The following is a 22,753-nucleotide window of genomic DNA, read 5'->3' as shown; positions in this document are numbered from 1 at the left end:
GCGACACGGTCATTGGTGGCCAATGCTCACTGATGCATGTGGGTAGTGAAGGTCATAAAGTTAGACCTGATCAGTGTATACCAGCTATGATACTGTTCCCCTTAAGCCTTAAAAGCTTTAGAAGTACATTTTTACAACTGTGTCAGAAGCCTTTGATTTATTCACCAAATACATTATTTAATATTTATGTGGACTAAAACATTGATAAATAAATACATGTGGATGCTTATGGGAGGATATTAATGGGTCTATGATTTAAAGGTGTAGACACCACTAAGTCACTGCTGGGAAAAAAATACAAATGTATTTTTAATAGTTTCATCAGCTGATTTGACAGCCTACAAAATGTCAATTCTTTAATAATTCTTGCATCAGTATCTCAGACATCCTTGTAGCTTCATCATTTAATGCAATCGAGTTTCATCACTGTAGATTGTGACATTTTTAATTCTGAAAATAGGAAATTTGGTATTTGCAGGATCGTAACAGTTTTTTAAAATTAGATGTAAATTCTTGACCACAAAATAAGTTACAAGTTTTCTTTAGACTCGCTAATTATATTGAGCAAAATGTACAGGGTGGGCCATTTATATGGATACAACGTAATAAAATGAGAATGGTTGGTGATATTAAAGTCCTGTTTGTGGCACATTAGTATATGTGAGGGGGCAAACTCCTCAAGATGGGTGGTGACCATGGTGGCCATTTAGAAGTCGGCCATCTTGGATACAACTTTTGTTTTTTCAATAGGAAGAGGGCCATGTGACACATCAAACTTATTGGTAATGTCACAAGAAAAACAATGGTGTGCTTGGTTTCAACGTAACTTTATTCTTTCATGAGTTATTTACAAGTTTCTCTTTGTTCACAGCCATTGACATGTCGAAGAGGTTAACACGTGAGGAGCGGATCGAAATTGTGTTGATATCTGGTGAACGCAGTAACCGGGTCATTGCAGCAGATTTTAATGCAAGACACCCTACGAGACCACCCATCTCCCATGCTACAGTTAGCAAACTGCTTGCTAAGTTTCGTGAAACTGGTTCAGTGTTGGATTTGCCAAAATGTGGATGCAAGAAAACTGTCACTAATGAAGAAACATCAGTGGCTGCCCTAGCTTCATTCAGCAAGAGCCCACAGCGTAGCACTCGCCACATCTCACTGGAGAGTGGCATTAGTCGAACATCCCTTCGGCGGATATTAGCTACTCACAAATGGCACCCTTACAAACTCCAGCTACTGCAGCATCTCAACGAGGATGACCCAGATCGGGGCACAGAATTTGCAGAATGGGCAAAACAAAAATTGGAACAGGACCCTCAGTTCACGCAGAAGATTTTGTTCAGTGATGAGGCAAACTTTTATGTGAAGTTAACAAACAAAACCACCGCTATTGGTCTGACACTAACCCGCATTGGATGGATCCCTCCAAGACTGTTGGAACAACAAAAGTGATGGTTTGGTGTGGTATATGGGGTACAACGATAGTGGGTCCATTCTTCATCAATGGAAACATCAAGGCCACTGGATATTTGAAATTGCTACATGATGATGTGTTTCCCTCTTTATGCACTGAAGCTGGCACGTTCCCTGAGTTTTTCCAGCAAGCTGGTGCACCACCACATTATGGGTGCCAGGTCCAAGCATTCCTAGATGAACAGTTTCCTGGAAAGTGGATTGGTCATCGTGGGCCAGTTGAATGGCTCCCAAGGTCTCCCGATCTGACCCCCCAAACTTTTATCTTTGGGGTCATCTGAAGGCAATTGTCTATGGTGTGAAGATACGAGATGTGCAGCACCTGAAACTACGGATACTGGATGCCTGTGCTAGCATTTCTCCTGCGGTGTTGCTATCAGTGTGTGAAGAGTGGGAGAAGAGGGTTGCATTGACAATCCAACACAATGGGCAGCACATTGAACACATTTTATAAGTGGTCAGAAACTTGTAAATAACTCATGAAAGAATAAAGTTACGTTGAAACCAAGCACACCATTGTTTTTCCTGTGACATTACCAATAAGTTTGATGTGTCACATGGCCCTCTTCCTATTGAAAAAACAAAAGTTGTATCCAAGATGGCCGACTTCTAAATGGCCACCATGGTCACCACCCATCTTGAGGAGTTTGCCCCCTCACATATACTAATGTGCCACAAACAGGACTTTAATATCACCAACCATTCCCATGTTATTACGGTGTATCCATATAAATGGCCCACCCTGTATTTTTCCCCTTCTAAATATATCATTTGCAGCATCTAAAATTGTAGTTAACATATCATTTTTTTGTGATATTTCTCCTTAATATGTGTCACTCTACATGCTAAACATTACAGCAAAAAAACATGCCCTCCTTCATGACTTTTCCCAGACAACTTCTGCAGAACTTTTTCTTACCAGCGTCAGCAAATCACAGGTTGAATAAGAAATAAATTATTTATCATCCATCACCGTGAGGACACATCCAGCACAAGAATCTCACAATGGTTTACTGTCACCGTAAGTTTCAAAACCTTGAAACTACAAACCGTCTTTTGTTCTGACGGGATGCCTGTTCACATTTAAAACAACGCAGAAGACGCTGAACTGAAATCACCTCCTCTGGTATTTACCGCTTCCAACATAAGACAAGCTCAAGCTTCCATTTATCAAACGTGGAGACGGATATTTTGCCCAAAAACACATTTGTATGGCTCGTATGTGGCGCCGACAGAGACAAGAGGCTCGGTCCCTGCTGTTTGGAGATGAGCCAGAGAGAGTAGAGGATGGCATTAAGGCGGTGTGAGAGAGGTCAAGCGTTGCAGAAGTAGAGAGAGAGAGAGACAGCAGCGGCCTGTGAGCTACAGGACCAGCCGTCGTCATCAATCGTGTGTGGATGTTGCCGGCTTTGTGCGCTGACCGTGATAAGAGGCTGTTACTGAGCCGGGACCTAATTGGATTATTCACATCATACAATTGGGAGGGAGCGAGACAGCTTGTGTGTGTCTATGTGTGTGTGTGTATGTGCGTGTGTGAGAGAATAAGAGTGGGAACCTCTCAGATGCAGGATAATGACTTTTATTAGGGCAGTACTATTACCACACTGGATATTATAATACTGAGCCTCAATAGCGAGCGCATATGAAAGCACAGAGAGGAATCACAATGGTTTAATCAAAGCAGCTGATCGACATGATACGCATTTTATCAATTTTCCCCGTGTTTAGGCGGGCTGCGGTAGACAGCTTTGTCAGTGTTCATTTCATTTGTCCACACTGATGGCAGTTGTGTGTTTGCGTTACCTTGGAATGGGGAGAGGTCTACGTCAGCCCAGTTGTAGCTGGTAGCGATGCGGCAGCTCTCCTTCAGCCAGTCCAGGTTGGGGTACCAGTCTGATGACATGACTGACACACACACACACACACACACACACACACACACACACACACACACACACACAGACAGACAAACATCTCTTTAAAGAAACATTTTTCCAAATGTTGCAAAAGACAACCTGGAAAAAACAAAGGATTTTCACACTAAGCAACGAGGTTAAGAATTGAAATAATGTCCCATATTAATGTCATTTAACATGCATGTCTTTTTTAGCTTTTCTGAACTGACTTTGCAAGGTGGCAGTGTTTATTTGCTCTTGTTCTAAAACACTATTCTTACTCTGGAGCATTACATTGTAAAATAAAAAAGGAATCAAATTCAGAATTAAAACATCTAATAGATAAAATATGCATTTTTTTCAAAATAAACCAAATATGGTGTCTTTAAATTGTGTGTTTCAAAAGATTTCTCCCCAAAAAAAAAAAAATCACAGATCACAGATTTTTTTTTTCATAAAACAGCATTGGTTATCTGCAGTGATACTGAAGAACACAACACTGTTAGATGATCCCAAACTGGTAAACTAATTCACTTTAAAAAGATCTGTCTGTTCTGCAAACAGCCACAAGGTGGCATGAGTTTACACACAAAAAGAAAGACAAAAAAATCCAGTCATAGCTTTGCTTGTGAGGCAAAAGAAAGAAGATTCTTTTCAGCGCCTTCACCACCACAACCCAAACAACAATACATTCTCAGGCCGTGGATCAAAGACAGAGAGGTTGCTTTCATTCATCCTCAGCTTGGTTGTGGGGAATACTAACCTAGATAAATAATGTCTAAATAGGCTTTTCCACTGGCCTGAGAGCTCTCTTGCAGAGACACGAAGAGAAAAAACACACACAAAGACTGGGAATATGAGTAGGAAAAGCCTCGTGAAGATTTGGAGAAGCCTGTTTGTATCAGCTCAGCCTCATAAAAATCAAACACTCTGGGACCTTATAGAGGAAAGAATACAATACAAATCCAATGCCCGCGTACACAGACGTGCCATTCTGATGTGTTAGGTGAACTGCAGTTACACCAATGTGGCCTTGGAAATCGCAATGTTGAATCAGTGTTTTGGTGCGCCTATATATGTGAAGCTATACTTTGAGCTTTGTATGGTCTTTTCAGGAGAATTAGAAAAGAAGAGAAACTGGAGAAATAGCATTGGGGCTTTCAAAGTGAAAGTCTCGGTAATAGGAGGTCTTCTCTTCTACAGCGGCATCGGAATGAAAAGAACACCGGACAATATTTTCATAATTTTGTCATTTCAACCCTGAAGGTGGTCTCCCCCACTGCTAATCACAGTCACGCCAGATAAAAAGAAACATATTTTGATTTTATTTTTCTTTTACTGTTGCACATGTTTTACATTTTAAACCCATTTTCAAATGATAAGCAAACAACTTTATTATTTCTTTAACTGTCTGTTTCCCCATGTCTAAAAGCATCAAGCCATCCATTTCTTTCTTAACTGTCTATCTAATTTAGGGTTGAAGGGGCGCTGGAGCTAATCCCCAGCTGTTAAGACACAGAGTACACCCTGCACACAGAGGCATACAATCGTACCTACAGCCACTTTAAAATCACCAGCTAACCTGTCAAGCATAACTCTGGATGTAGGTGAAAGCCGAGGGCACAAGGGGAGCAGGGGGAACTTTCTTGCTGCGAGGACGCTGAGATTACTGGTTTTCTGTTTCTTGGAAAACATAATGTGAACGGTAATAGTGAGGAAGGTTTGCTTTTGGTGTAATATAACCACTTGTTCGCCAGGCCAGAAGAATTTCGCTTATACTCAATGCCAGCATAGCTCACTTGGTTGAGCAGGACCTCATGCCGAAAGGCTGCTGCAGAAGCTGAGTCTGAATGCACCCGAGACCATGTGCTTCAGGTCATTCCCCCTGCTTTCCTGCCCTTTCAATAAAGGCTAAAATGCCAGAAATAGATCTTAAAAAGAATTATGGTTATCCATATCCTAAATGAGGGGGCTGTCAAGGTAAAACACCAGTGGTCAGGTCTATATTGTGTATATTAAGCACATCATATAAGCAGTTCCTGCTCCTGTGCAGTGTCTGCACAAACTTCCCCAGATGTTGATGGAAACTGGGATATAAAGCATCTTTTGTCTGTGGTTTCTATGCAAATTTGTTCCGAATTGACTGAATTCTGTGATTTTGAAACAAATTATAGTAATTAAGGATAAGGGTTTTTTAAAGTACATGAATTGCCTTTCACCTCAATGAGTATCTGTGCCTTTGTAACCTCTCTCCCAGAGTAATTAACTACAATCAAAGGGACTCTCGTGTTGCTTTGTTAGTGAACATTCGTGCTATCGTTAAAGGAAAGCTTTCACATTCAAATTTAAAGACCTGGTATGTTCAGTGCAAGCTGATGTATTGATGTTAGTATTATTACTCTGATTGGCAAAGTATTATTCAATCCCTGTTAGAAAGTTGCTAAAGTCTGCCCATGTTTTTCCTGATGTTGTGCACCAGTAGGCGACACCAAAGTCCAAAATGTTCAGATCCTACACATGCTGTAATGCCCTTTGTCTGTAAACCAGAGTTCTCACCTGTTGTGGGGCAGGCCTGCACAGCGTGACTCTGCTGGTGGGAGAGAGACGAGTGCTGCTGGGAGTGACCAGAGTGCTGTTGGTGCTGACCGTGGGTGGAGTGAGGGGAGACGTGAGAGTGGTGAGGGTGGTGCGATGTCTGGCCATGGTTGTGTTGGTGGTGGTGGCCGCTGCTGCTTCCCGCACCAGGAGAGTGCTGGTAGGAGCAGGCGGTGCGGGCCTGTTGACCCGAGTCACCGGGCATACTCATCAAACCTGCTTGGGAAAAAAACATAAAGACACATGAAACTTTAAAAAACGGGGCAAAAATGATGGAGAAGACACCTTTTTTCCCCACTATAACACCTCAATCAAATAAAGCCAAAGATTCTCCTTCAACAACACGTTCAGATTTGCTCTCTTGAACTCATTTTAAAGTGGATGTGGATTACTTTCAGCTTGCCATTTCTAAATTATTGTCAGTCAATTGTTTAAACCACCTACATGCCTTGGTATATCACCCACAGCTATTAGCCTCCTATTCAATCACACATGCACAACCACTGCTATGGATTCTCAGTAGCAGGAATATGTTTGATACATCGCAATACCACCAAAGGAATTATACGGGTTTGTTGAATCCAAGTCCATTTTACACTGCAGGAATTGCAGCTTGGATCAGAAAACTGATCAGTTTATGTGGAGGCTATTTATCAGCAAGAATAATGTATCAATAAATTTGATTTCACTTTGATCTGGCAGCAGACTTCCACATCTTTGCCATCAGGCTGTGGGACGGCATCAGAGGTGAATGCACTGGCACCCCTGTAGCTTGCAGCTGTAACTTTAGACATAAATGTCAGCACTGGGTGGTAAAATAAATAGATTCACTTATGAATTCACAAGATTAACGATTTTCTGCCAGCTGCTCTCTTGCCTTATTTGCAGCACCAGTGCGGGCTTCTGCCTTTATATTTTGATATATTCTTTATAGATCTCTATCAGCCATTCATCTGATAATGCTTCTGATTTAAGTAGGCTTCAAACAAGCCCTTTTATGAGGGCACACACAGAGCGTGGAACACAAAGCCTGGGTTAACAAGGATAATCACTATTGGTGATACCCATCATCTCTGATTGGGGGTGTAGGTTTTGGCGAGCCAGCCTGGCTACGTCACCCGGTGTCTCTCCTGTCTGATTTGTCATATGAATCTCTGACTTATCCCTCACACACACACACAAACACACACACACACTCTCCCTCACCTCTACCTATGAATTCCTTTTCATCATCGACACTGAAGAAGCTTTATGTCGGTTGCTGCCTCATTAAATTTTCAAATGATGCTGCAGCGTTTCTGGACCTTGGCTGTCCGCTTCCTGGTTTTGTGACTACTTAAATGTAAAAGGCTCTTCCAAGGACGTCCAACTATAAAGTAAGGTGGACTGTTCGAAGGTTACCTTCCTTTGGTACATTTGTTTGAGTCGTGTTTACCTTTTCCTTTATTTGCTATCACTCCAAGATCTCTTCAGAACTTTTTGTGACCGATAAAAAGCGAATCGATGAGTGCACCACCGAGTGCAGAGTATTTTTCATTCAGTCTCTTTATTCCCCTCTGCTGTGCGTATATTCAATGCTTTCATTGCCTTAACTGTATTTACAGTACTGCAAATCAAAGCTCCATTTTTATCTATGATTTTACCACGGCTGTGTTCCTCTTTCCTAATTTACCGTACGGGTGCATTTAAAGGGAATAATAACAGGGTTCTCTTTAAGATTTTAAGATGGCAAAAAGGGAAAGGGCAGCATAATTTTGAAAGCCAGATTGTAAAATGAGACTTCACAAGTTGACCCAGCTGTTGATTCATTCGTTTGCTCTTTAGAAAAGGTTCATATTTGCTTCACTGTGACCTGTAATTCAGGATGGTGGCACTGCCTGAGCCCGTAGCAATGTGGTGTGTGGTCCTGGACTCGCTGTAGATACGATGAGCTCCTCTGTCTGGATGACTCAAATTCTCAAATACAATGACTACTGACACCGTTTCCTGCTAAGCCTCACACTTAAGGGACCCTTTCAAGCATCCGCTAAATCCATTTTCTTCCTCATTTTCCTTTTAGATCTCAGCGCAGTGCCGTTTTCTTCCCCACCATCTATATTCTCATTGTCTTATCTGTACTCTGTGTACAACCCTGACCACAAATTGAAGGGGACCTTGTCAGAGGGTGAATCCAGGCAGCAGTTGCGGGGGTCAACAGAGCGTATCAATCTCCTTGGTTACAGAAGATTTGTTGATGTGCATCAGGAGTAAAAAGTGAGAGAGAGAAAGTGCGAGGGGGAGAAGAGAGAAGGTGAGAGGAGGTTGGTGCGATGGTGGGGTGTCCAAGAGGGAGGAGGCCTAGTGACCTGAAAGCGTCAGGAAGCAATTAGCGAGATGCTTCGCAAACTTTAGAACCAATCTAATTAGCTGCTATCAAAGCTGCAGAACCCTTTGCTCTGCTCGACTACAGATGTGTTTGAGAGTTTTTCCCCCCCCTTCTGTTGAATTCTTACTCTTAATTGCCTTTACTCATTTGACTGAGCGAGCCGTAAAACGCAGATATGCGGAACAACAGATTGTTTGTTTATTAAAACACAACAGAGTAGGAGTGTGTGGTGGAGGTTAATACTGGAATGCCGGCTATGAAACCAGTGTTAAACTGTTTGAATTTATAAAGGTGGTGGTGGCGGGGGGGCTTATTCTTGTCAGTTAATTATGTGCACAAAGCCTCACACAGAAGTTTACTTTATTTCCCCGTGAACACACGTGTTATTATAGGTGTCGAACAGGTACGCATGAGCAGGCACACTAATCCGCACACAAAACCACCCACCTTGCTGCGAGAAGGACTGCTCGAAGACGCACTTGTAAAGGCTGCGGAACGAAGAGCTGAGGTCCTCGAAGTCTGAGAAGCAGAGCTGCTTGTCCCGTGACTCGGGGACAGGTAAACCGTACTGGGGCTGCGGGGGAGGAGGAGGAGGCGGCGGCGGAGGTTGAGCGGGCTGCTGGAGGCTCAAGGACTGGGACGAAGGTTCCGAGTGGCTGCTTACCTTTGAGGCGGATAGAAAGAAGAGACAGACCGACTGTTAAAAGGCACGGGGAAGATCAGAGAACGTCGTGGTTTCAGAAAAACGCCTGACAAAGGCTCAATTCACACTGCGATTGAAAATATTTAGTTCGTCAAGGTGATGAGGCATTGCAGGTTCAAGTGCATATGTTTTATGTGCTTGACTGGTTCATCAAAAATAGTAATAATTTTTGGCTCATTCATAACCAACTCTTGGCTCTACTGTTTATAAAATACACAAAAAACACCACCTAATGGCACCTAGTTCTTTTATTGACTACTGATGTCATACACAGAGCATGTACGGAAGGATTAGAGAGCATATTAGTGACTTCAAGAATTTCTGTGCCTCCCCGAATTAAACCAAGGCTCAGTTAAAATGTTTTAATTGTCAAGGAACTGCCATTCAGTTGTAAAATCTCACCGCATATGAAACTGCTTAAAATTATTGGATTACTCCTAAGTGGATTGTATTTCATCACCATCTTCCTCCATCACCTGCAGCAGCAGTGCGCGGCTACAAAACAACAGCAATTTGTATCCAGAGAGAAGATTCACAATTCAGATATTTGCTCCTAATGTGACATAATATAACTTGTGTCAGTCAATCTAAAGACAGGATGCAAAACAGAAGCACAAAAGGTGACTCGGGACTGCACGGATCATGTAGATGACGTATGTGTTACACCTATAATGTTCCATTTATTTTGATCATATAAACAAAATACAAAGGTTCCCCAAAAAAGTGGGAGGAAGTGCACATTTATTTAATCCCACCCCTTCTCCATAAATTATCAGCTAGTATTTATCCAGCTTTGTTACTAATATAAACTCAATAGCAACAACAGACATATTTCTAATAACACAATATAGACACTATGTAAAAAAACAAATTATCACCATAAAATTATTTGTTTTACAACTCCACACCTCCGCACATCAAAGACCTGTGCCTCCAGTTTTGGAAGGTTAATTCTAACATCTGTATAATCTGAAGTGAGATTAATGGGTTAACCTGGTGTGAGAGTGCCTTAAACCCGAGTTCTTCTTAAATGCCATGGGTCCAATAGAAGTCTGTGAGGAAACAGCTTTCTGACTTGACCTCTGTAAACACTTTCCTCTTGTGTTAATGGTCTCAGTGACACACTGTGGTTAGTACTATATAAATAATTAAGAGACCAAGATGGCGACAGCAAAAAACAATCAAGGCTTCAAAGACCTGGGTTACACCGCGCTAGCTATGACACTCTTTTACACTTTTTGAGCTTGAACTCAAAAAGTCGTTCCCATTTTACCTGGCTAGGTAACCATAGCAACCAGCGGGAAACGCATAACCTGAGGTTTGGAGCATGTTATCTTGTAGCTCCAGTTTAAAAACAGCTGTAAATAACACGTTTTCACAGATTCTTTTGATCAAACACAGCAGAAAGGAGCTCTGCGTTGGGGTTAGTTATTCAGAAATTCAACGTTTTCGTACATCCTCCTACTCTGCTGCCCTGTTGATTTTAAAAAGTTAGAATTACAGTTTGCAGAATAGAAACTGCTCAGTGTATTTGTGGGCCTGGATCAGGAAGAATATTACATGAAGACAATTAATTTCACTTTGAACTGGTCAAAAAGTGATTTCCTGAATGGTTAAATGTATTGTAAAGTTTAGCTGTTGTGTTAGAAACAACAGCTTCTAACACAACAGTGAGATTGCACTAAAGCTGAACCACACCTCAGTGTATTTACATATGCAGCACCGATTTCGTTCCTTACCTGCAGCACCAGCGTTGTCTTTTGCTGTTATATTTTTATTACTTATTCTTCATAGTTTTCTGAGACCAGTCTTAAGTGAGCATGCTCAGATCCTGTTGCCTGTTGATGAATACTATTGTGAGGCCATTATTTTGCTTTTTAACCCTTAAATCAGGCACATCTGGTCAGATTATATTAGCAACTTATTCACTTACCCTAACATTAGCAATCAGGGTAAATTGTCACACAAAGGTGGTTATCAGCTTCATAACTTAACTCATGATTGATTAATCCAGCTATGAGCACGTTCACATTAAAGGGATGATGCTGGCAGCATCCGGCCAGTCACACAGATGGACGTCTCCACTGGCAGTCGAGCCGCTGATCTCACAAAGAATGATAAAACTGTGAGGGTAACTGAAAGAAATGCTCCTGCTGTAGAGAAATCAGCGGTGTGAATGCGTGTAACAGAAAATCACAGTACAATAGTCAGCAAAATAAAAGTATCAACACGCTAACATTGAAATCTGTAAGAATCTGATGAATTAGATGCATGTGAGATAGATTTAGTTGTTATTCTTTCAGCTGTAGCCTCAATTTTGTCTAAGGGTCTGAGAACAGCCTAAAGATTCAATATAAAAACATAATTATAATGTAGGTTTAGACTCTAAGGTCCACATGTATGAATAGATGCCCTGTTTTGGGATCATATATTATAGGCTATAGAACAATAAAATCATTGTTTTAAAAAAAGTAATCAGGGAATGAAGTTGTGTCTAAGAATCAGTCTAATGCTCATCGGGGAAACAGCAAGAGTCTAGATGAAAAACTTTAGACCCTGCATGCACAAAAGTCCAAGGACTTTTCCACAAATGGTGATTCTATTTCCCAGATAACTGATTGGTTGGTAAGCAGTGATCTCATACCTGCTGATCGACAACCTGGATCGGGTCTGCAGGATAGGTTACCATGGCTACAATAACAAGTAAGTAGAGGTAAGAAGTGAACGGACTCTGTAATACTGCAAACCCAGGGTTAACCTTGAAGTTACCTGGATAATCCCAAATCCAGCTTCCTAGCACAGGCCTCAAGTGGAGAGCACCTCTCCCTTTAAGTCAAAATGCATTAGAAACAAACCTCTTGGCTTCTTTGTCTCTACAGGCTGAACCTAAGTGAACACACCTGAATTTCAACTGGCAGACAGAAAAGTAAAATTCAATAATAATACGATTTAATTTAAATGAATTAAATTAAAACTTCAGCCGAGCCCTGGACACTTTTTTTTTTTTTTAATATAAATTACTGCCAGAAATCATTTAATAATTCAGCCATTCACAGTGATAATCATACCAAATTCAATTTCACACAATTAAAATGGAATCGCTGCTGCCTCTCATTTCTTTTCACATAAAAGCAAAAACAAAATACGAAGCTTCACATATCTGCCGCATATTGTGAATGCAGCCGGTCTTCATCCACCCTCATTTCATCCAAGCTGTCATCTTCCTCACCATCCACCCGGAGAACTCAAGCAATTTGCTGTGATCAGTGTGTCTCTGCCAATATAAGCCAACTTACGACGACACATCTCCCACACATCTACCTCCAACCCCAATAATGCCAGCCTTTCCATAAACTCTCTCGGTGTCTGAGATCTCTGCCAGCAATGCCACCAGTAATCACCGTCAGTCAAAGGGATGCGGGGGGAGGGGGCTATCACCTGCTTCAGGTAATGAGTCAGAACTAAACCCGATCCCACCGGACTAGACCGCAGATGAGGTCTGAAACGATGGAAGAGGAGGGCGAAAGGTGGAGGAGCCGATGCAGGGAGGAAGAAAACAAAAGATGGCCTCTAGAAATGAGAGGTTAACGAGATGAGATTGCACTGACCTTTGCTAATGCAGGTGGGAGGTGAGCAGGGAAAAGTGATTGATGGTAAAAAGGTGAGCAGCTGTTACAAGGGAGAGATAATGAAGAGTTGGGATTTTTTAGCCCTCCTGTAATTTTGTTTTTGAACAGAGACTGGCCTTTAAAACTGTATTACATTTGGTTTAGAGGGACACAAGCGTGAAAACTATCACAAATACATCAAACACAATGCAGGTCTGTCTAGTTCCCATATTTATATTTGACCGAAAGGAACTTTAGTGATCGCAGTGGGGAAAAAACGTTGTTGTAGCTACATTACTACAAGGATTTGGAGAATGAAATGGACTGAATAGAAAGATTCCAAAAGGCACACTTGCTCACAAAGGTTTATCCACTGGGAGCAAGAATATATACAGGTGAAAATATGAATGACAGTTAACACAGCAGGGAACCTCGTGGACTGCAAAGCAAGAATGTGTAAGTGAACCGCCCCTTTTTGTGTACCTTATAAAGGTCACGAGGACACCAAAAACATTTGAGCATCACTTCTTTAAAGCCTGTAGATACTACATTAGTAGTGAAAGACAATCAGTCTTTTGCACAACCCACTGTCATTGTTGCACTTTGCTATTGCACTGTTGTGTCTGCACTGTCTTGTGTCTGTATCGTTCTGTTCTGCCTAGTGTTGCACTGTTTGGGGGTTTTTTGGGGGGAGATTTTTGAAATTTTTGCACACTTGCACTTTATGCAGTCCTGTGTTGATTGTCTCCTTATATGTTATAATTAGCACCGTGGAGGAACGTTGTCTCGCTTCACTGTGTACTGTACCACTGCACATAGTTGGAATGACAATAAAGCAACTTGACTTGATTTGAAAGGAAAACTAACGGGAGCTGCTTCAGTTATTCAGACATGAGGTCACTCCTAATCGGGTCCAAAAAATCACTCCATTAATATGTTGTTTTGAATCTCAAAAGCTCATCATGGGTCAGTTTATGTTCTGACATATTGGTTTCCTCATTATCAGCTCATTATCAGCTCATTATCATGTAAGTCGGGCTATTTAAGACTACTCAATTAAATAGGACCTTGTTTTAAGGCACAAGGAATAGTTCAAACAGTCAGAGTTCCTTCTCTACTTTGTATTATCCAAGTTTGTAGGAACATTAACAGCGGACAACATCACTGTGTCCTCTATATACAGTGTGTGGGACCTGCTGAAATAATAGAGTTAGTGGGGTATGGTAGCTCAGTGTTAAGTGGCTTAATAAAAAAACAACAACAAAAAACCCCCCAATTTGTCTGAAAACGGTCAGGGACAAAGACTGTAAATGAGTGAAAAAGCAGCCAATGTCCAAAAACAACTCTGAAAGCCTAGAGAGTTGTTGCTCAAGAGCACTTCAAAAAATTACAACAAAGACTGTTTTTTTAAAATCGAAACATAAAGAGAGGGGTGGCTCAAGACTCTTTGCTCAGTACTGCAGTTACATAACCACCAGGGGAAAAAAGAGCTAGAGCTAGAGTGTAGTCCTTCGCTCCTTTCTCACCTCCACACAGCTGGCCAATCACAGCGTTAAGTGGGTGTGAATGTAGGAATGTCATGTTGGCGCTTTACAAAAATGTCTGAAGTCGAAAGAGGTTTGACGTGAAGAGCTTTCAGAGCATAAGTTCAGCAGTATTAAATAATCTTCAAAAGACACACACACAGCATCTGGCTCACACTCATCTAAAAACAGCAAAACCAACAAAGATAAACTTGCTTCTTGTTTTATTTTGACAGAAGCAAGCCGCTATCAAAGCATTTCCCACAGGTTTGAAATTTATTTTGTGGTGTTCGGCCCTGAGGGGCGCGAGCGGCTGCAAAAAGTATTGATAGTCTGCGGCAAAACAAAATTCAATTCACGAGCTAAATAATCAGTCCATATGAATGCAATGTTCAACAACAAGCAACTGAGTTTTCAATCAATCTGCACTCTGAATTGCATTTCCATACCTCTGGAAGGAAGGAATTATAAAAGTCTCTTTGGATTGGGTCAGCTTCACTTGTCTGAGCACAAATAAATTCTGCACATAAGAAGCGATGACTGAAGTTGCCCATTTGAATCTTTCTATGCATGTTAAAGTAGCACTACAATAGAGAGATAATCCATTTCCCCTTGATTTTTTTAATAGGTGACCACAATTAGGCCTAATTGTTTGAAAAACCAAAGAAAGTGTCATTACTTTGCTTCTACGCACAGTGAATGTGCTCTGCTAAAGATGAGCATCAAACACAAAATGAGAGCGAGCAGTGTACTGTAGATCCAGCGTACATGTTGTTAGCTGGTTACCACCTCCTCAGTCTGCTAAGGGTGCAGCAGACACCTTCTGTACTGATCTGGTGTCTCGACCGGTGTCTGAATCATCCAGATTATTTCGAGTGAATCCAGGGGAAAAAAACCAAAAACAACACAGAACACGTAAAAATAGTTTTAATGCTGCTTGTTTAAAATTTGTCAGCTGTGAATGAAAAAACAGACACTGTGGCAGTGTCCTTGAATTCTGAGTGGAAAATTGTCACAAGAAACATAAAACCTAGAAGCGATCACTCTAAACAGCAACAACAACCAAAAGCAAAGGTCTTACTGGTGTGTATCCGTGCACGTTGCTGCCACTGCTGACCGCGGTGCTCCGGTTGTTGAGGTTGACAGATGCCAAACTTTGCTCTGAAAGGCTGTTGCTAAGGCTGCCGCCCAGGCTCCCAGGACTCTCGCTGCCTTCTGCCTCATGGTTGTACAGCGCTACCTACACACACACACACACAGTGTTGATGTTAATATGACAATAAAGGCTATTATACGGGGCCAACAATTTGAGCCAACGCACCACATAAACTCCTTCAAAGGCAGTGATTCATGACTTTATTGTTCCTTGTAGCCTATTTTGTTACACTGCCTCATATTTGTTCACGCGCCAATTCATATCCAGACTGAAGTGAGTGCCGTGCCACTCAAGGAGTTACCCATGCACCATTAACTGATGGAACAAGTTATGAGGAAAATGTGGAAATATTAGTTCTGGTCTATGTAAATTTGTCCTTTTGCTGTGTTAAACGAAAGAAAAAAAATAGACTCACCGACCCTAAGCTTGTGATTTTGCTTTTTTTTGCCACCTTGAACTTGTTGATTCTGATTAGATAAAGACACCAAGTTGCGCTTCAAAGTAACTACGCTGTATATCTTATTGTAGCAGATCACAAAGCGTTCAAGAGCAATGCCTCAGGATTACGTTGAATCATGTTTCTCTTGTTTTATTTGACTGTCAGGACTTGTGAAGCGCAGCGCCAACATTACCTCCAGGCAACATTTAATTGTATAGACAAATGCGAAAATACAGCCTTCGGGTGAGACAACATTAAAGGCTCTCTGGGGCAGTGCTCTACACTGCAGAACATCTTGTAGTGGTAAAAAAAAGAAAGGATAGAGAAGTGTTATTGAGTCGTGGGTTAAAGTGTTAATCCTGAACTGTTCCTGTTTGAATAGTTTTGGTAATATCGGCACTGGGTGAAAGTTTAATTCTCCTGACTGTAGAAGTAAAGGAACAGGGATTTCTTTTTAGGTTTAATGAGGTGCTTTAGGTTGAAATCTACACAGAAGAAAAGAACCGAAACACTAAACACGACAGATCATAAAAGATTTGTTTTTTCATTATGCAAACATTACAGTAACTCAGTGCAATGATCTGATCCTGATCCTCCTCCACCCCCTCGACCCCTGCTATCCTAAATTCGCAGTATCAAATTATAGGAACGCCTTCCTTCAGTAGTGCAGGCTTTGTCCAATGCAAACAGAACATCGGTGAGAGCAAACGTGTTATAGAAGAAGCTCTGACGCACTGCTGTGCCTGCAGGACGCCACCTGTGCGGATGTGGGCGGATGTCACTGATGCCGGTATCGGCATCATTATCATCAAGGTCTCCGTGCTCTGAATCATTGTTTCAAAATGTATACTGACGTCTGAGACGACTCAAGTTTTAGTCTTTCCTGGGGTAGCGTGGACTGAGTGCAACCTGACACGTTTAAAGAAATCAAATGAAAATCCTTTTGTTTCTCCACCTGCTGCACGAGTGGCACGCCAAACACGCCAAACAATAATCGCTTGATGATCTGCACCAAGTTGGCTGCTTGTGAAGCTCTGTCCTTGTTTTGTCTTAGCGATTATCTAATAAAACTGCAATACCTTTTGCGGCATTGATTAATAACGTTATTAACGGCTTTGTTATAAGAATGATGGTGGAAAATGTGAAGGATCTGCAGTATCTACTTTTTCAGGTAGGCAAGTTAATCCACTGCACTCTGTTGTTTGCCGTGTCTCACAGCAAAAAAGGACTGAATTCCAGATAATAATAATAATAATAATAATTAAAATTGCATGAGTACTTGGCTACAACGCTGATAAGAAAAAAAAGTGCAGAAATTCTCATCCTCGTGTCTCATATTGACAAATTCTGGGAAGCATGAGTCAGGGTCTGTTAAAAGTCCAGAATGGAAAACTGTAACGTGCTGCAAAGTCCAGACCTTCGCATCCCATCCAGAACAAACAGAGTAATGCGAGCTGCTGCGGGACAAATTTTCTCTTTGGTTGGGGACAGGACGAAAAGGATCACCCACTGCGCATAATTACTGTGTTTGTGTGGGTGTCTGCGTCAGATCAGATAGGTGTCAGAGGTCCCTGTCTCTGCTTGATCTCTGACCCTCACATAGATGATCACACGCAGTTTAGTGTTTAAATGCTTGTGTGTGTTTGTGTCGCATAAGGCTTTCTGCTAGAAGTGAAGACTTGTTCCGAAGGCGTCTCAGCCTCTAAAGAAGAGGCGAAAAAGAAAAACTTCTTCTGCTGCTTCTGCTGCAGTTATGTCTTACTATAAATATGTTGTGACAAAGTTTGACACATTTTCCTCACAAGCAAGTACAAATGACTAATCATTGCACAGAACTAAGAAATCAATATTCATTCATATAAATGCCAACTAGCTATGATCATGCTGAAGATTTTTACTACAGTGTTTTAAAGCTCTGAATGGAACATCTGTCGCTTCTGAAGCATATAAGGTCATCGTCAATGAAGCTAACAGCATTTAAATGAATCCCAATCCAGAGAGTCCAACCTACTGCTAATGAATCTCCTCTGACCCACGCCCCCTCCACCACCACGGCATGAATTCCAACCTCACAGTTATCCAGTAACCTTGTACAACAATTCTGATATGTTTGATAATAGGTTGTAGATGATATTGCTATAACAAAAGAACTCAAGCCTCATGAACTCATGTCAAAATGAACAGTGACACGCTGATTTCACTTCTCTTTTTGACTGTTTGCTGTTTCTTTGTTATGATGTTGGCTCTGCTGGCTCTGGATCCCTATTTGAATTTGTTGAATTTGCCAAAATGGAAGAAAAGCTCTTTCTAAAAGGAGAGTCGCCAAATGCCGAACCAACCTCTGTCTGTATCTAACTGAGAATGGAAGCCACACGTCCGGTCATATAAACTTTGTATGCCTGCGCTGTTGCGCTGTTTTGTATTGAAACAGCTGATGAACAGCTGGTGCCCTACCTTGTTGGTCACAGCATTGATGGCCAGAGTGGGAGACGCCCCTCCTGACATGATGCAGTCCATCCTCAGAGACTCGGACTCCAGGCTGTAAGGGGTCGATGCCTGCAGGAACAGGAGACAGTGTGAGAAAAATCTGGGCATAGAAAATGTTCATAAGTGCGGATTTGGGTTCAGTATCCTGGTAACACGACCCACGTGAAGGCAACTAAACATTATTATTTTATTAATAATGTTTTGGGGGTTTTCTTACAATGACAAGCCAAAAAGTCTGTTGTGAAATTGCCTAGAATACTCGTTTCTGACTGAACTAATAATGCTTCCTAATGAAGGAAAAAAGGCAGGATAAACAGTGGCTTCAGGCACTAAAAGTGAAAGAGCACAAACTGACCTGCGTAAACTTGCACAAACTTCACAAGGTCTTTTTATAAAATCTGTAATGCGTATGATGTCTTTTCTGAAGTCTCCGCATTTATTCTACAGTGATTCCCTCTCATCTGTGGCCAGATTCCAGCTGTTTTTATTGATTTGGCTATAACTTCCACAATAAGCCCAGTAAACTGATTCAAATCAGTGATTAAGTACACTCTGGGGAGATTGATCACATTTACAGGAAACAGGCTAAAAACAGTCACGTAGCAAACCCTGCTTTTCCTGTTTCCTTAAGACTTTAATGTGGCGACTATTACAAGACATAAAAACCACTGTGCAGCAAATACATCACTGATTGCCTGATATCCCCCTGCATAAAGTTTGAATACACCTAATTCATCGTATTCTATTCTATTATAATTGTGCTATAGAATAAAAGACTAAGAATATAAAATAAAAGCAGCAATGTCAGTGAACCTTGTTGGTTGGCTGGGGAATTTTAAGGTGTGGTGGGCAACATGTTTTTGGTGTCACCGGGCAAAAAAGAAAGCTACATCAATCTTGCAGCATTGTAAGTGAAGGGAATTTCTGCAAATACTCTTTATTAAGCTTTAGAAAATCTTGCACCCACAAGAGACTTTGGCTAATCGTGCATTTTCTGACCAGGAAAGGTAAGTAGTCTTAAGAGCAAAAAAAAAACAAAAAACAGAAAAACGTCCAGCGTTGGTGCAATGGGTTTGAATTCCCTATGAAGCCAAAAGTCAGCCCTGGCTTATCTCTAGCCTGTGCTCATCTTTTGAAAGGGGGTTATAACAGAGAATGGAAAACTGCAGGAGGAAAGCAACTTTTTAAGGTGGAGATATGTGAAGCATTCTTTAACACTAAAGATGCCGGTTGTACCCCTTTCAGGTTCACCACACGTTACACTGTGTTGTGGCAGGTACAGTACTGAGCAAAGGCTTTGAGCTTTTTGTCATTTTTTTTAAAAGTGGTCTTAAACAACAGTTCTCTAAGCTTTCTGAAGGTATTTCAAAGTTTCTTTCTTTGGCCACTGGCTGCTTTTTCACTCACTGACCAATGAATCACTTAAACACAAAAAAGGCATAAAACAATATTTTTTTCACCAACAAGGTGAAAAAAAGAGCTATTAGCTGAAATCTTGGCATGGTATGTCGTGCAATTACAAAACTGAGGAAACTGGATATAAAGCTGATGAAAAGTATCTGAAAATAAAGTGGGGTAAAGACCAGGCAAAGAGCCTGAGAGATGCATCCTTCCCTTCCCTCATCAGAAATGGTCTCAGTGGAACGGTGGCTGTTGACAAGCCATCTTAACCCATTAAAACCGATGGGAGCTCGGGCGAGTTCCTCTGAAAGCAGCAACTCTATGCTTTTTCAGTGATATTAGCGTCTCTCCTTTCTCAACCAATCTTCGTCTTCGCTGGGCTGCTGCGACATCGTGCCTGTGATTACCGTAATGACTCTAATATCAATGAAAAATGCTGCTTTTAGGAAATGCTGGAATTCTTTCAATTGAGCAAATGGTTCAGGAGTTACAGATGTTGAAAAAACATTGCAGAACACCAGTCTGATCCCAGCAACAGGTTAGGTTTTTGAGGGTTAAAGAAGGGAAACTGATGACAACAGGTGATGGATCCAAATAGAAGGAGGTCAGCAGACAGGTACAACAGGTAAAAGAGTCACCTGTAAAGCACTGTGGAGGCTCTGTCAAGGTTCAGGTTTGCGTTTCAGCCAGTGGTGTTGGGGATCTTGTCTAGTCTTCAATTATTCCTGAAGACTACTTAAAGAAACTATAAGAAAGCTTGTCTAAGAGACTTTAGACTGTGTTGAAGAATAAAGGTAGTCATACCAAATACTGAATTTCAAGATTGTTAGAACTGTACAATTGTACAAACTCTGTTTTTGCCTTATTAAAAATTACTCTTACTTAAATCTTGATTAAACATGTAAGTAAGGCTACGTCCACACTAGCCCGGATGGATTTGAAAACGGCGTTTTCGTTGGGGAAACGGCCGAAAACGCTTACGTTCCAGTACTGCGCATGAGTGAAACGCAAGAAGATTCGACCTGCCTCATTTCTGTCTGCTGTTTATTTACTTTCCGGCTCTTTGAAACGTCGCGGCAAAGGGTTGAGGAAAAGCACCGAGTTTTTTAAATGGACTAACAATGAGGTGGAGTTGTTGCTGCGAGTAACACAAAAGTACAAAGTTGCAAAAGCAAGTGAGAGTTAAAGAATTTGAAGAAAAGCTATCTGGAGCATGTAGGTTCAAGGTTCAAGGTTCTTTATTTGTCACATGCATAGTTATACAAGTATAACACACAGTGAAATGTAGCCTGACATGCTCCTCGACATGTGCAAAAATGGGGGGGGGTAGAGGAAGAACATATATATATATATATATATATATAAATAGTATATACATTGGGTGAATGTGCAGTAGTAGCAGCAAGCAGGTGAATTCTGTACATTAATATGAATAGACATCTGACTATTTTACAGAATAGACAATATAAACATATTTAAAATTAAAGGAATTTGAAATGTACATTGTGCCTTGGTTTAGAGTGTCTGGAAGAGAGTCCTGTCTCAGTCAATTATAGATGATGTGAGAGGGCGGGTGTGTGTGTGTTTAGGGCCTGGATGGCTTGGGGATAGAAGCTCCTCTTGAGTCTCTCTGTCCTTGCCCGGATGATGCGGAACCTTCTACCAGATTGCAGAAGTTGGAACAGTTTGTTGCCAGGATGGGACGGGTCCTTCAGTATCTGCGCTGCTCTAGTCCGGCATCTCCTGGTGTAGGTGTCCTGAAGCGGGGGGAGAGCGATCCTGCAGCAGCGTTCTGCTGTACAGATCACTCTCTGGAGAGCTTTTTGGTCCTTCACACAGCTGTTCCCAAACCACGATGTCATGTTCTGTGTGAGGATGCTCTCCACAGCGCCTGTATAGAAAATCCTGAGGATCTTTGGAGAGACCCTGAACTTCCTCAGTTGTCGTAGGTGATACAGGCGCTGCCTAGCCTTTTTGGTCTGGACCTGAATGTGGGCAGCCCATGTCAGGTCTGAGGAGATGTGGACACCAAGATATTTGAAGGACTGCACCCTCTCCACTGGAGCTCCATTGATGATAATGGGCTTGTAGTCTCTGTGCTGACCCCTTCTGAAGTACAGATGTACAGACTGATGTACAGACTGATATTAATCTTTAATAGGGCTGTCCAAACTGAGAGCAAACAAAACAATTGCTGCCCTCTGCTATCTTAGTTTAATTGGTCACATGACTGCATCATATGACCAACATGCGTCATCGTTTTAGAAAGTCGGCATTTTTGCAGTCCACACTGCGACGCCAAAGCACCATTTCCAAATGTATGCATTTTCAAGATCGTTTTCAAAATGCTGAGTTTTCCATCAGCGAAAACGCAGTCTCAGTGTGGACGGGAGGCCAAAACGGAGAGAAAATGATGCGTTTTCAAGCGAAAATGCATTAGTGTGCACGTAGCCCTAAGAGTACTTACTTCAATCATAATGTGAACACAGTAACTGTTCTGGCTGGATGAGACACTAATGTGGTGAATCCTTATCTTACTTTACTCACCTGTGATAGCATGATGGGACTTGTGACTGGCTAACTTCAATTCAGACCACTTAAATTGCAACATGCTAAAAGGTTATAGTGTTTTTTCCTGTTGCCGTCACTAGATTTAAGCAGTAAATAGCCTTTTTTAAATTTTCATATAGAGTTTAGTGTGGTTAAAAATTAGTATAAAGGGGTGCACTAATATTTTTTTTAAACAGTAGAGTCTCGCCTTCTAGTTATTATGCAGAAATCATCTGTGGATGCTCTCCGCTGATTGAAAATGTCCAGAGGAGTTTGAAAATGAGGACGGAAATGAAATGTGACAAAGGTTATGAGAAATCTGAGTGTGCTGCAAGTTCATGATTCTTCACTGAGCCTCCTGAATCACCATCACGCCCCAGGCTCACACTGTGTGAACTAGTCGAGGCGCGCTTCATTTAAATTGCGGGACACTTAAACAGCCTGGAAAGTGGACACATCACTTGCACTTGATAAGATGAATCAAGCCATCCTCATGCATTATTCACGTACCTATAATGCATTCAGCAGCAGTTCATTTTCCGCTGCTGTCCTCAC

General features: G+C 41.5%; 1 protein-coding gene across 7 annotated transcripts in view; it reads right to left on the bottom strand.

The window, feature by feature from the left end:
- The window catches only part of LOC146363945 (forkhead box protein J3-like), a 69,208-nt gene that overhangs the window by 5,850 nt on the left and 40,605 nt on the right, over positions 1-22,753 (bottom strand). For 5 of the 7 annotated variants that reach the window (XM_084917052.1, XM_084917053.1, XM_084917051.1 and 2 more), the window contains 5 exons: positions 18,215-18,316; positions 15,247-15,405; positions 8,779-8,995; positions 5,928-6,185; positions 3,280-3,381 (listed from right to left, as the gene is read on the bottom strand). In XM_084917052.1, coding sequence (XP_084773178.1) covers positions 3,280-3,381; positions 5,928-6,185; positions 8,779-8,995; positions 15,247-15,405; positions 18,215-18,316 — 838 coding nt within the window. The remainder of the gene's footprint in view (positions 1-3,279; positions 3,382-5,927; positions 6,186-8,778; positions 8,996-15,246; positions 15,406-18,214; positions 18,317-22,753) is intronic. The other 2 variants (XM_084917055.1, XM_084917058.1) reach the window with 1 other exon arrangement.

Source organism: Perissodus microlepis, chromosome 20, assembly GCF_051167445.1.
Source record: "Perissodus microlepis isolate ML-2025 ecotype Zambia chromosome 20, ASM5116744v1, whole genome shotgun sequence".
Taxonomy (NCBI): Eukaryota; Metazoa; Chordata; class Actinopteri; order Cichliformes; family Cichlidae; genus Perissodus; species Perissodus microlepis.
This window is presented reverse-complemented; position numbering and strand designations above follow the sequence as displayed.